Below are 14,736 nucleotides of genomic sequence, written 5' to 3'. Positions count from 1 at the left end.
AGTTATAAATTATTTTCTTGCATTGCACCCTGTTTTCGTTCATCGTGGTTCTGTTTCCCCCTCGGTTCAGTCGACTCTCCTGAAATGTGACGGATTCATCGTGGAGTAATTGTAAGCCATCTCCAACTGGTTTTTATTCACTGGAGTCATGAAAATCACAATTCCTTACAGTGGAGTGCGAGCAGAAGACGGAAATGACCTTAAATTATCAGCTTTCGAGGCAGAAGGTATGAACTGATACATGGTTGGTACGAAGCAGCAGCCCAGCAGCTCCTCTTCATTCCTGAAACAGTCCGTAACAAAACTGGGCTGCATTGCTTTGCAGAGAGGCGCAGATGATAGCACTGTTACCCTGCAGCTAGAAGGCCCTGCATGCAGGTCCCAGCTGAGGCCTTTCTGTGTGGAGTCTGCATGTTTACCCCCATTCATGTTAACATTCTCTCAGGGAACTTATTTCACCAACACAAAAACATTTATTTTAGATTTATTGGACCTCAAAACTTCCCTCAGGTGTGAATGTGTGTATTTTGTTCTGTGTGTCTCTGTTGCCCTCTGATGGACTGATCGCCCGTCAGTGCACCCCACGTCTCAGCCATTTACAGCGATGGAGCTATACCAGCACACGCTCAACTCAGCAAAGATTAAGAAGTTATTTAAAACAAATGAATGCATTAGTTGTACCAGAGAAGAACATGGCACAATAAAATGTTTTAAGGCTTTTTAAGCAATTTTAGGCTCCACCTGGGCTGGGTTCTAAGAGATCATTTAGAGCGGGTCTATGCAGGCAACCAAGCAGGTCAGATAGTCTGAGCTTTACATCTCCTTCACTTTGACAAGTCTTCACATATCTGGACCCAGAACCTCTGAACAGGTGTACATGACCATAACGCATGAATATAACTGTCAGGATTATTGCCTGTGCACTGCGGACAGATATTAGATTGTGCAAATCCATCTTGAATAATCTTTGACCTGCATAGTGTACTCTGTGGGGGAGTTTGTATTGTATTAGTTGTAAATTCGGGTTTCTAGTCATTTTAAAAGTTCATAAACATATCTGAGCCCGGATATTTTGTTCAAAGCTGACTGATAAATCCTCTTTCCATTTCATAATAGGGAGAGATATTGAATCATCTAGTTTAGATAGTGTCCTGTATAATTTAGACAGTATTTTATTTTTATTTTATTTATTTTTTGGAGGGGGGGGGGGGGGTAGATCAAGGAACTCTTATACATTTATTGGAATTTGTAAACCATTATTAATGAGCGTAATTTTTTATTATAGATTTAATTTGTTGATATTCTAAGAATTTGTTTTTATTAATATAAATATATTTAATCTATCCAATGTGATAAGCTCAGTCCCTTCAAATATATGTTCCAGGGATTCGATACCTTTTTGTCTTCCAGTAAGGAAAGTTTATCATATATTTTGTAGGATGTCAGGATTATTCCAGATGGGTGGACGACTGCACGGGATAAGGGATGACTCTGTCATTTTAAGGAACTCCCACCATGCTGTCATAGTGGAGCTAATGTTAATATTTTTAAAGCATGCATACTGTTTTATGTTTGAGCTAATAAACGGCAAATCAGAAATCTTGATATCGTCACATACTTTCTGTTCTGTGTCTACCCAGGGCTCTTCTAAGGGATTATGTCGTAACCATTTTGAGATGTATTGTAGCCTATTTGCTAAGCAGTAGTGATGAAAGTTAGGCAGATCTAGTTCTTTTATCTTTAGTCTTCTGTAGGCATTTAAAAAAATCTGCACCGACTTGTGTTGGTCTATCACATAAAATTGCAATCTGATATACTGAAATTTTTGGGAAAAGGTGCATGGGATAGGAATGCCTTTGCAAGGCAATGTGTACAAAGTTTAGTTTGGTCTGGGGGGGGGGGGGAAATGCTTTCTGACAACTTCGAGCACGGAGCACATGTCTGTGCAGCCTGATGTAATGGAAAACTTACCTCTGCTGCATCAGTATTCAAATAACAGGGTGGGTTATTACGTCTATGCTGCTGTACGATCAAATTCACTCCCAGCAACTTTGCATATGAAATGCTGTGACTGCCGGGTCGCTTTATGAGACAGTGATTCGCTGGTAGCCGAGAGGCATCGCTGCCCCGATGAACTCCTCCTCCGAAACCCAACTGTGTTGAGACATTGAGGTTTTCATTTGTCAGCTTGAACAACACCAGAAATGACAGGGCAGCGCCGTACGTCTCGTTCTCGATGACCTGTGTGGACAGCCGTGCAATAAGCCCATCACTGTTATTCATCGTAAAATACGGCTGAGCAACGTCTCCTCCAAGAGATAGGATTTATTCATTATTAATGAGGTTTATAAAACAAAAAAAAGGAAGCAGTGCCAATTTCAGAAGCTCATAATGGAGAAGTACAGCACATAATCTTCTGACAGTTTGAGTGCATGCTTGTGTATAATACATTGGTAAATCAAAGGCCTCTTCACACAGGAATGTCTTTATTATATTCTTCATTACATTTTCCAACAGGAGAAAGCCTGTTCCTCGGGCTATGGATTTATGATGCAAACTGCAAATTCATTTCAGTTTAATGTTTGTTCCAGCACCTTCGCATCCAAGCTTGAAACGTTTCATGTTGTACAGAACAGTTTCTGGAGGGTAATGTGTTCAAGTGTGTTTGTGCCGCAATTAATCCAGAGGAAAAAAATGATATGCTGTATTTGGAATTATGTGATGAAAAAAAAAATCACTGGATGCTGGGAATTATTTGGAATTACTGAGATGGTTTTAGAGACCAAAACGCTTCTAGCCTGTTTCTAAATTGACAGGCTGTATAATGAAATATAGCCTGTAGACGTCTTTCATTGCAAGGCTCTTATAATTAAGATGGCTTGTTTGACTGATCTCATTTATGTTTCATCTGAACAGTATCCTACATACGGTAATTTGTTTATGAAATTGACAGTGGTGCTTGTAATTAAGTAAAACATAAAAAGAACACAGATTAAGAGAAGTCATGATAACAGCCAACAAAGTTTTTAACCTAACTAGAGCTATAGATGTAGTTTTCTGGTGTTTCGATTCTCAGTTGACCAGGAAACAGCTTCCCCAGTTGGCCGGACAAAGTTTCTGCAAGGTGAGTGGTTTAAAAGAAAGGTCAAATTTCTGTAGGTTCTGTGTGGAGAGTATGAGTAGTCAGTATCTCACCTGGAGTAAAGCTTTTACCATAATCACCTAAATTGAATGAAACTAGTATAGGTTGTCTATAGCGAAGGTACAGTGAAATGTAATGTTATGTATAGATGGAACCTCATCAGCACCATATAAATTAAATGACTGATAATTATCTTGTTTGAAATAGCATAGCCAAAATGTCGTTAATAATCTGATTAATAGTAATAATAATTACAATTTGTCATTCGTCAAACTGCCTGTCACTGGAGGGTAATTATTACCATCTGAATCAGATCAAGTGTCCAATGAAGTAATTCAACTATAGTAAAAAAATAAAAAAATAAATAAAATGTGTGCTTTTTCTCACTTTTTCTCGCTGACTTCTCCTACTGTTCTCCAATTTGCATTTTTTGTTGTTATTTCAACTTGTAACTTTTTGTTCTCTGTCATTTTCTTACTTCATAGTAGGTACACCTGGTCTGTCGTTGTTAGCTATGACATCATCCAGGGGAGACAGCTCATCCGCTATTATCATCTAATATAGAACAGATTACTGGATCAATGTGTGCCTCTGTACTTTTTGTCTGTCTTGTTGTGTCTCTGCTCTGTCTTCTGTAACCCCCAGTGGGTCGAGGCAGATGACCGTTCATACTGAGCCTGATTCTGCTGGAGGTTTTTCCTTCTCGTTAAAGGGGAGTTTTCCTCTCCACTGTCGCTTCATGCATGCTCAGTATGAGGGATTGCTGCAAAGCCATCAACAATGCAGACGACTGTCCACTGTGACTCTACGCTCTTTCAGGAGGAGTGAATGCTGCTCGTCAAGACTTGATGCAATCTGCTGGATTTCCTTAGATAGTAAACATCAGACCAATCTGTCTGATTTGATTGAATTTGACTTTGTAAAGTGCCTTGAGATGATGTGTTGTGAATTAGCGCTGTATAAATAAAATTGAATTGAACTGAAATGTAATTGCTGTTCTCTTTCTTATTATATGTGCTGTCATTTACTCGGCTATTTGCTTTGAAGATTGGCAACACAGCTAATTGATGTTAGCTTAAACCGTGTCAGTAACGGGATTTTCAGAAACATGAAATGGGCACAGGTTGGGTTAAAAGGGACAGAAATGTGCTGGATAGGTTAAATACCAGACAGCTGGAGGGCAAAAAAGAAACAGTAAAATAAAATGTCATCATTAGGTTTATTTTTAACTTTGTTTTAGGCCTAATTTTGAAAGCACCCAAAGAAAAAAAGGTTGCTAGTCACTGGAAGGCAAAAATTACTTAGTGTAAGTTTTTACCCAAATATTAGTTTAATTTGAGATGTACTAAATGATTCTTCAGGTCAATATACAGCATTTTGCACATATCAATGCTCTATGTGGGCTGCCCGTCTCAAAAACTCGCCTATGTAACTTGAGAGGGTGGAATCCATCACTGTGACTTGGGTCACATTCTGGGTTACGACAGTCTGAGCTCAGACTCCTGTAACAACAAAACAAAACAGATATGACACTTACCTGATCTGAAATATTTTTGGTTCTCTGAAGTAGGATTTAATCTAGAGGGATGAATGTGGCCTTGTCTTTACAAGCAACTCCATGACTTCTCAATCTGCCGGTCCAAAGTGGTCTACTATCAGATTCCAAAACACGGAGGGAGGCTGCAGTGCAGGGGCACTACACCTGGAAGTTACAGGTATATCCCCCTTACTGGCTAAAAGTTACATGGTGCCACTTTAAATTCTGAAACAGAATTGTGCTTAGTGAAGTTTAGGTACACAGAAACATGACTTCAAGCTGAGTTTTACAATTTGACAGTTTATTGTGAAGGCCAGAATTTGCTGATATTGTATTTCTTTAATGGGAAAAATTACTTACCTAAAATGTTACAGATGGTGAAAAACACAAGGGGAAAAAAGCCTACTTGACTGCAGTGCTTTGCAAAAATATATGTGTGTACACCTTTAACTTTTCCTCATTTTGTCAGATTATGACCACAAATTCCAGTGTATATTAATGGGATTTTACGTGATATACCAACACAAACAGGCTGGGAAGAAAAATGTAAAATGATTTTCAATTTGCTTTACAATGGAAAATCTTAAAAGTGGGGCATAGATTGTATTCACCCCACTGAAGTAAATAGTGTCTTTCACCTTTAAAAGTCTAAAATCATTACCCATTCTGTTTCTCAGCTTTCTCCTAGACTGGTCTGCTGCTTGGGCTTTGATGTTGTTTGCTCTCGCAAGCAACCATCAATGGGCCTTCCTTCATGGAACAGCTGGACTTAAACTGAGATCAAACCATACAGAAATGGACTTGTTTGCTAAATAGGTAGGTAGGTAGGTAGGTAGGTAGGGCATATTAGAATGATTTTTATTTATGTATTATGTTCCTTCCACTTGTAAATAATGCACAATTTTCTGTTGGTCAATCACATAAAAGCCAAATGAAATGAATTGAAATTTGTGTTTTGTAATGTAACAAGAGCAGGACATACTTAAAGGGGTGTAAATATATTTTTGCAAGACACTCTAACTTGAGGGTTGCATTTTTTTATTATTGTCTTAATAAAACACCCTCAGGCACTTATAAAGCATGCTGAATAACATAGACCTTTCAAACATGACCTGATGAGAACACTGTAGTGGATGTGCACTGATTTATGTACTTATGTACACACAATTGACGTGACGCCAACTATAAGATCGCTCTGCCCAAGCGGAAGTGTACTCCAGGCTGCTCTAACCCTCGACAAACAGACATTGTAATGGCGGTGATAGTGAAGTTCACAGTGTTAAAAGAGGCCTTTTTGCCTTATCTACTAACGTTAAGGCAAAAAGACGAGGGGGAAACACTCCCAACAAAAGGTGAATCATGTCAGATGAATTATTTCAAGGTAACCACGGACAAATCGATGTTAAAGCCCAAGTTAAAATAGCAAACTAAAGGCAGGTTCACATGGCAAGATTTTAGAGTAGTCAGACGATTTTCAAAGCCTGCGAGACACCACACGTAACAAAAAAATAATAATAATAGTAGCTATAACAGGTTTGCTCGTACAGAGTGTGACGTCTGGTCAGACGCCAAGCTCAACACACCACACATGAACAGATTTCACTCAGGATCATTCAGATGTCAGACGGGAAATCTAACGAAACCTCTCACGATTAACTGTGGCCATAGTTTGTGGACTGATTTTAACAGAGAAAAAAAAACACAACAAAAACAAACGCCGTTAGTTAAAGGAGTGGCGACAGCACAAACACTGTTTTCTCAGGCAACCAGAAGCTGCGACGTACAGATATCCAAAACACACAAAACACCGCAGAACAAGAGTTAAGCATGCCCTTTTAATTTAACCGTTAACCATACCTTTATGAGCAAACTTTGAGTTATTTTCATACCGACAAACATGCGGTAGTTTCCTGTCAATCACTGTGTTCAGCGGTTCATGAGGTCGGTCAGCCTCATATCCATTTTTTTACATTTTATTAGACTCCTTTTAGGTCTCGGGAAAGGAATAAACACCCTCTGACCATTCGGGATAACGCATGTCTGAATTGTATTTTACTTACTAACAACTTTTAATCATTTTTACAGATGTTTTTAATTATTTTTTTAAAGAAAATCACTCTGACCGCAATGCGTTCGTAATGTAACGTCCTGGGAGCAGCTTCTGCAGGTGAGGGGACAAATTGCGATCCCTAATTGGTCAGTTACTGACGAGCCTCCAGGATTGATTGACAGGCGGCGTCACGTCAATTGAGTTGACATCTGTCTGTCTTGGCTGCAGCTTATTTAAAGGGAATAGGAAACTGGCGTATTAACAATTGTCAGCATACTGTTCAGCCATCCAATTATAGTTTAATTAAATAATCCACAGACAACTAAAATCCTTTAAGAAAAATACTTTTTGGATGCAATTTGTAATTTTTGTTTTGTTTAGGCTCAGTTATTAAAACCATACGTTTAACAAATTGGTTTAAGAGAACACCAGAAAGAACATTTCAATGTAAAGCTGAAACCAGATATTTACATACACCATATAGAAAGGGGGACATGTATTCTTCTACCTGACAGTAAATCAAAGTAAATAAATATTTCTATGATGATTGTTTAGAGAATTTTCTTCTTCAAAACATCTCAGTACTAGCTTCTCTTATTCAGTTGACTTGGGTCAACCGTTTTTGGTATCCTTCTTAAGCATCTCACAGTAGTTTGCAGGGATTTCAACCCATTCCTCCTGACAGAACTGATCTAACTGAGTCTGGTTTGTAGGCCAGCATGCTCAAACAGGAGTAGGGTTAGGGTTCTTTTCAGATTACATCAGGGTTTTGTGGTGGCCACTAAAACAAAACTACTGCCGACAGGCTTTGGACCTTTGAACACTTTGACCAATTTCAGCCCAAGCCTTAACTTCATGCTTGATTTCTTGGGAATCAATTCAACATACAGGTCTTTCCTCGTGATTTGACCCATTTTATGAAGTGCACCAGTCCCTCTTGCAGCAAAACAGCCACATGAAACCATGCTGCCTCGCCCATACTTCACAAACAGGATGGTGTTTCATGTCTCGAAAGCTTCCTCCTTTGTTTCCCTCCAAATGTATCTATCCCCATTGTAGCCAGACACCTCAGCTTTAGTGAACATGTCTCCAAATATTTGAATATTTGTCCCTGAATCCCTGTAGACCAAAATCTTTTTTCTTATGCTATTTTTGTTGTTGGCTTCCTCCTTCCTAACTGGCTGGTATCTTGGAAAGGCGTTTCGCTTTTGTTGATACTCGCATTTCTCAACAAAACCCCTTCATCTCTGGAACATATTGATCCGTAGGTGTGTCTCCGGTATACTCAAACAGCTGACAAAGTCCATGGCACCATCATACAATACTGTTCAAAGGCATGGGAATATTAATGTATGAAAACTCCTGAAGACTTGGTGATCAGTAAACATTTTGGTAATCCTTACTGGCCTAAAACAGCAAATGTTTGTCTGATTTAACGTTAGAAACTGTTTTTATTTATATATATATATATATATATATATATATATATATATATATATATATATATATATAAAAAACACAGTAAATGTACATATCTGGTTTCTGCTGTATATATCCTTAATGAATGCATTTTTGATCAATTAGCGAGCATCTTTATTTCAGAATAAAACACAGTGTGCATTTCAGGCCAGGCTCTGAAGAACAGGATGTGATGCTGTGGTGTTAGATTTCCTTTTCACAAGCTTCCCGGTGTTCAGTCTAATGTTTCTAAAGGTGTTTAATAAGGAATGTTGTGCTCTTTCTCAACTTCTGAAGTATGACCTCTGCAAGGAACAGAAAAGATCTCTGCTGCTTCTTTGTAAAACTGGCAACCCTCGGATACACTCTGACGCACGGGCGTGTCACGCAATCAAAACAAGAAGCTCCAGAGAAGAAAATCTCCTCTTCCCTCGCTGTTCTGCAGCTCGTCTTCTTTGAATTCTCAGCATGGGCATCCCAGCACTCCCGGAACGTCACTTGACCTCGGCCTGGCACGGACGCCTGAGGTCCGTGCCAGGAGTGTGCATGGACGCTCTGATCTCCGCAGCCCTCTGCGCAGCCATGGACTTCCTCCTCTGCACCGCCGCCGCCGTAGCCTCCGCCATGCCGTGGTAGCTGTCCGTCTCCTGGGAGTCCTCGCTGTTCTGCGACTTGGTGCTGTCCTGCGAGTCCGGCTTCTGCCTCAGCGCTCGGTTCTGCTCCTCCTTCAGCTCCACGTACGAGCGGGAGAAGGTGTGAAAGATGGAGGTGACGGGGAAGGCCATCAGCAGGATGCCGCTCAGGATGCTGCTGAGGGCCACCACCTGACCCGGGATGCTCCTGGGCACCATGTCGCCGTAGCCAACCGTCGTCATGGAGATGACGGCCCACCAGTAGCTTCCGGGGATGCTGGTGAATTCCTGCTTGGCGCCCAGCTCGCTCTCGGCGAGGAACACCAGCGGCGAGAAGAGAGCCATGGCCACGCAGAGGAAGAGCAGCAGCAGGCCGAACTCCCGCGTGCACCTCTTCACCGTCAGGCCGAGCGTCTGCAGGCCCAGGGAGTGGCGGGCCAGCCTCATCACGTAGAAGATGCGCAGGGCCCGGAGAACTCGGAGGACCAAACCCACCTTCTCCAGGTAGTTGTTCCCTGAGCCCGCAGGCTTGCCTTCCACAGACATGGAGTCCACGATGAGGGTGATGTAGTAAGGGAGGATGGCCACCACGTCGATGACGTTCAGCGGCGTACGCAGGAACATGCACTTGCTCTGGGTCTGAATGAAGCGCAGCAGAAACTCCAGGGAGAACCAGGCGACGCAGACCGTCTCCAGAACAAAGATGTTGTAGCACCTCTGGGAGCACACGCCCTGCAGCCGGAGAGAACAGACACGGAGATAGACTTTTAGCGTCCGGGTGAGATAAATAAACACGCGGCGCCTTGCAAAAGTGATCGTAGCGTTTCATTTCTTTTTTTCACTATATGTCGGGGAATTGAATGTGATTAATGCGTTAATGGTAAAGTGGAAGAAAACTTGTTAAAAAATGTAATGCTCAAAAAGCTGAAATGTGTGGTGTGCATTTATATGCAGCTGTGTTGGATTCCATCAGCAGGACTTTTGGGGCATGTCTCTACTAGCTTTACCCTGTTTTCACACGTTCTTTGCAAAAATGGCTCCTGCTCTTTCAGACTGAATGAGGAATGTTGGTGAAAATCAGTTTTCAAATCTAAAAAAAGAGCTTCTCAATTTAATTAAGCCCTGGGCTTTAACTAGACCATTCTAAACCATGAATATGCATTGATTCAAACCGTATAACATGGCATAATTGTATTACAGTCATATTCAATAGATTAGAATATCAGAGAAAAATTCATTTCTTTCATTAACTCAGTTCACTAAGGGAAGCACATTATATAGATTAACACAGACTGATGATGTTTTAAAGCGTTTATTGCTGTTAATAATTTTTTATTCCACCCCCAGGGTTTCTTGGTCTTCATGATCCTGACAGGATTTGATCTAGGGGAATCAAAGTAGATCAGAATTTTCATTAGAAAGAATTAGAAACCATGTTATATTCCTTCCAATTAAGCAGTGCTTTTTGGCTCTAACATCAGACAAAGGAGAAAATGTCTGCATGTTTCTTTAGTTAGGCAATGTATGTTAGGTGCTTTATGTCCTTGCTCATGACAAGTGGTGTTCATGCTTTTGATTTGGTTCTCGAACTCATTCAGACAAAGATCAGATATCGCAACAAAGAGCGGGAGCCTGTTCTCTCACACAACAAAACACAACACAGAAGGTGCTGAAAGATTCATGAAATGTAAAGCAAAGGCTTTGATTGCCAAGTCTTGAAACCCTGACTGACTCGCACATCGAACCTGGGTGATCAAGAGGTGAGAGCTTTGAAAGGTGTAAGATGTGCAAATGTAGGAAATGAACTGTCAAATGAGGCCAAGCCGCACTTCCCTTTCACTTCTCCAATGCTCTCTTTGTCTGTGGCGACTAAAACGGCTTTTTAATAAATACTGGAGTTTATGATCATAAGGGATTTATTGTGATTTGCGTAAAGGTCACGTTGAAGTTGAAGAAAACGGATAAAATGTCTCACTTTTGTCCCATTGGTTAATCATATAAAAGGTCAAACCTGTTTCATATGGTCTTTTGATACTGATGGATTGTACTAAGATTTGTGAAGGCTACACATCCATCCATCCATCCATTATATATACCCTCTGACCCATGCAGGGTCATGGGGGGCTGGTACCTCCCTCCAGGGATCATTGGGCGAGAGCCGGGGTACACCCTGAGCAGCTCACCACTCCATCACAGGGCAACACAGAGACACACAGGACAAACAACCATGTGCACACAATTTAGAGAAACCAATTAACCCAAAAGTCATGTTTTTTGAACTGTGGGAGGAAGCCGGAGTACCCGAGAGGACCCATGCATGCAAGCAAGCTCTATGCAGAAAGACCCCAGGACAGGGATTCAAACCCAGAACCTTCACTGCTGCGAGGCAACTGTGCCACCAACTGCAACAATTCAAATGGCTATGGTTCTGCAATCTCACAGTTCTGCAGACTGACGCAGCCAATGTGCCTCTACCAGCGTCCTCCACAATAAAACCAAACCAAAAATATCAAAGTTTAATTTTAATGCACTTATCCAGTAGCGTGGGAAACCAGTGTCAACAAATGATTTTTACAACATCTCTGATGCCACACGTATTGGTTAATCAACAATGTGTAGAAAGCAAATGTCATTGTTGTTGTTGTTTTTTCATTTAAGTTATGACTTGTTTTTCTTAAGGTACTGACTCTTGCTCACTCTTCAAAGTGGAAATCACAAGAGAACGTGCCCCGATGAAGCAAGACAGATCTACATACCCCAAGAAATGGCTGCACTTAAACCTGCTTGTATCTGCAGAGAGGGCAGCAATTAAAATATTTGAAACAGCTAAAGCTACAGCAAATTAGACTTAGAGAATTGCAGCAGGGGAGTGGGAGGGTTGTCTTGGCTGCTATCCACATATCAACTAGTTGCTTGGGAGGCATACAAGAAAAAAAAGGGTTTTTGTCCTACCATCACAAACATAAAGATGTTTAGATTTTTAACTGTAACCATTTGCAATGGACAGATGAGACTGAGATTGAGCTTTCTGACAACAAGCTAACGGGTTTGGAATAAAACAAATGATGTATATACGTATATTTATAATGTATAAAAGTACAGTGGAGGATGGTGATGCTGCGGGCCTGTTTCTCTACCAATGGCCCTTGTAGTGCCCTTTTTAGTGTGCATACAATCAGAATGTCTGAAATATCAGGATATTTTAAACTAATATGGGGGGAACTCTGACAGGAAACTGAAAATGGGTTGTCATTGGGTCCTCCAACTGGATAATCATCTAAGACATATGAGCAAATCAGTGATTTATTAAATAGTTCATCAGCCACAAAATCAACCTTGTTATATGGCTATTTCCTAGACTAAAATGCTCTAGGAAACCTGTGGGATGAGCTTAAAGGGGACATATAATGCTAAATCAATTTTTTTAGGCTTTAAATACATTTTGTTGTGTACTTGGAGTCTCTAGTAATGTAGAAAAGTGGAATTTATTTATTCCAGGTGGTGCGTAGATTTATATTCAGTATGGGTTATATTTTTCAAGTTTTTCCAAGTATTTTTTTTTCCGTTTTCACTGTTTCCTATTACGCAAAACAATTTCGTAAATCCGTCATTTTTAGTTCATTTTCTTGCAGTATTTTGTAGTGCAAGCTGTAGGATGCCAAAGTTAGAAGTGGATCAGTGAAAATCACCGGTTGTTGGGTGTATTAACCCTCACAATTCATTACACTGTCCCCCAGCATACTAGGAAAATGGCCTAATGGGGTGGAGGGGAATACTCTGTAACCTGGAGGATGGGGTGTGAAGTGCCTCCTTTAGATTTAAAGAGACCAAAACGTGTTGCTCTCAGACACACGTCAGAACAGAGGCAAAGAGCGGCTGTGGGGCAACAATGATGAGGAATTCAGACCAAAGCATTGCTGTTCTACTTCATACAGACCACAACTAAATGATTTCAATGTGAAGAGGAAGGCATTAAATCACATGGTACGCCCCCTGGGCGGATGCAAGTACCCGGTGCACTCAGAGAAGGATGCAAGTACCCAGTTTGATCCCCAGCGCCTGCACTCTGGGTCCCGGAGCAAGACCCTTAACCCCCGAACGCTTCCTGGGCGCCGCACATGGCAGCCCACTGCTCCCCAAGCGTGATGGGTTAAAAGCAGAGAACAAATTTTGTTGTAATGTATGTTTCAATGACAATAAAGATGATATTACTTTAACATAACAGAGTGCAAGACAAAACACAGGACTCTGGACAATCTTCAGAGGTTCTTTCAGTCAGATTTCTCTCTTTATGTGTATGCTCCAATGAAATGCTGGACTGTTGGGAGAAGGGGGTTCTATAAAGTACTGACAGCCGGACGGAACTGGATAAATCTGGACTGCTGCATTCACGTGTGTGTGTGTGTGTGTGTGCATATGTGCAAATCTCTTAGCAAACAATTTCTGTTTGCACCTGCTCAGTCAACCTTGTGTTGAGTTTTCACAAGCAGGTCCTCAGTTCTGTACATGGCATGTGTTTTTATGGGGTGAGGGAGGGGGGGGGTGGTTGCCCCCAGAGACCTAAAACTTGCTAAACCCATTAAGGAGCATGTAAATGACTGTCGGCAAAGCCAGAGCCGCAAGTCACTTACACAGCGGTGGCAACTGCAATAAACACCTAAAGTGAAAGTTCGCGCCAGAAGTGAGATGAAGTAGTAATTGGGTTGAGTTTAGGGAAATGGGGGGAGTAGCAGGTATAATAAAACCTGGCACAGGCTAATTTGTCCAACGGTGAATATTCTGTCTAAACTGAACACATGGTTTCAGTGTTTGGGTGGATCAGAGCTGGAAGAACTCCGTCCAACAGAAGAAGGTCGTTTCAAGCACACCCCTCACTTCAGTGAGTGCTCGTTATTTAATCTGAGGAACGCTGCCTAATGTTGGTTCTGACACAAGATGTAGGCAAACACAATATCCTGTGACACTTTCATTCAGTGTGGATACATTAGCATCACGGTCTCGCTTTTCTATGAAACGTTAATGGCCTCTCAAGCCAAGCTGTCTTCTGCAATCTTGGAAATGCATATTTAATTGAAGTCTGCAACACATTAAGTTTTCAGAACTGAATTGTGGCTGTATCAAGCTGAGTGCAGAATAATGACAGTAAACGGCAACAACTTGGTGCAAGTTTCTTTAGACTTTGCTATCAACATCATCCATAGGTGTCAAATGAAGGAGCCCTGTGTAAATAGAGCGTCCTTCCTTCTGTATACCCATTCCTCCTGATCTGGGACGTTGAGGCTGCTGAAGCCAATACCAGCAGTCAGCGGGTGAGAGGTGATGTACACCCTGGAGAGGTCACCAGTCCATCACCAAGGCAAGAGACGAACAGACCCAACAATATGTGGGCATCCGTCATAAGGGCAATCTGGAGGCAGCAATTAACCTAACGGGCAAACAGAATCCCTGGAGGAAACCCGCTCATGCTCAGATCCAGCATGCAAACGCTGCACAGAAAGGCCCCAGCTGAGATCTGAACCCAGAACCCTGGTCCTGTGAGGCAACAATCCCAGTACAGCCTTCACAGAGAACAGCATTTTGAAGTTTACATCCAAAGTACATTAAGTCAGGTCTGTCTGCTGAAATGAATGAATGTTAGAAAAGTCAATAAGCTTCCACCATTTAAACCACGCGGCTCTGTGGCTGGCAGAGGAACCTTACCGGTAAGTGTTTCCAAAGACACATAATAATTTTTTCTCTTTCTCTATTATTAAATCAAAGTAAAATTTCTTGTTTTAGTTCAGTTAGGACTCCCACAATTATTTATATTTGCTAAATTCCAGGATGAAGAGACAGAGGTTGTTTGAAGTAATCATTTTAAATGTTCTTAGGTGGCGACAGCCCATACAGGGACAAGAAGTACATGAGTTCACTTTTA

At 41.3% G+C, this 14,736-nt stretch overlaps 1 protein-coding gene across 1 annotated transcript in view; it reads right to left on the bottom strand.

Annotated features, from left to right (window-relative positions):
• Positions 1-8,232: 8,232 nt before the first annotated feature.
• Positions 8,233-14,736, bottom strand: part of kcng2 (potassium voltage-gated channel, subfamily G, member 2) — a 61,145-nt gene continuing 54,641 nt past the window's right edge. The window contains exon 3 of the mRNA XM_012875774.3: positions 8,233-9,551. Coding sequence (XP_012731228.2) covers positions 8,682-9,551 — 870 coding nt within the window. The 3' untranslated portion in view covers positions 8,233-8,681. The remainder of the gene's footprint in view (positions 9,552-14,736) is intronic.

This window comes from Fundulus heteroclitus, chromosome 13 (assembly GCF_011125445.2).
Source record: "Fundulus heteroclitus isolate FHET01 chromosome 13, MU-UCD_Fhet_4.1, whole genome shotgun sequence".
NCBI classification, from domain to species: domain Eukaryota; kingdom Metazoa; phylum Chordata; class Actinopteri; order Cyprinodontiformes; family Fundulidae; genus Fundulus; species Fundulus heteroclitus.
Note: the sequence above shows the minus strand (reverse complement) of the source record. Positions and strands in the feature narration are given on the sequence as shown.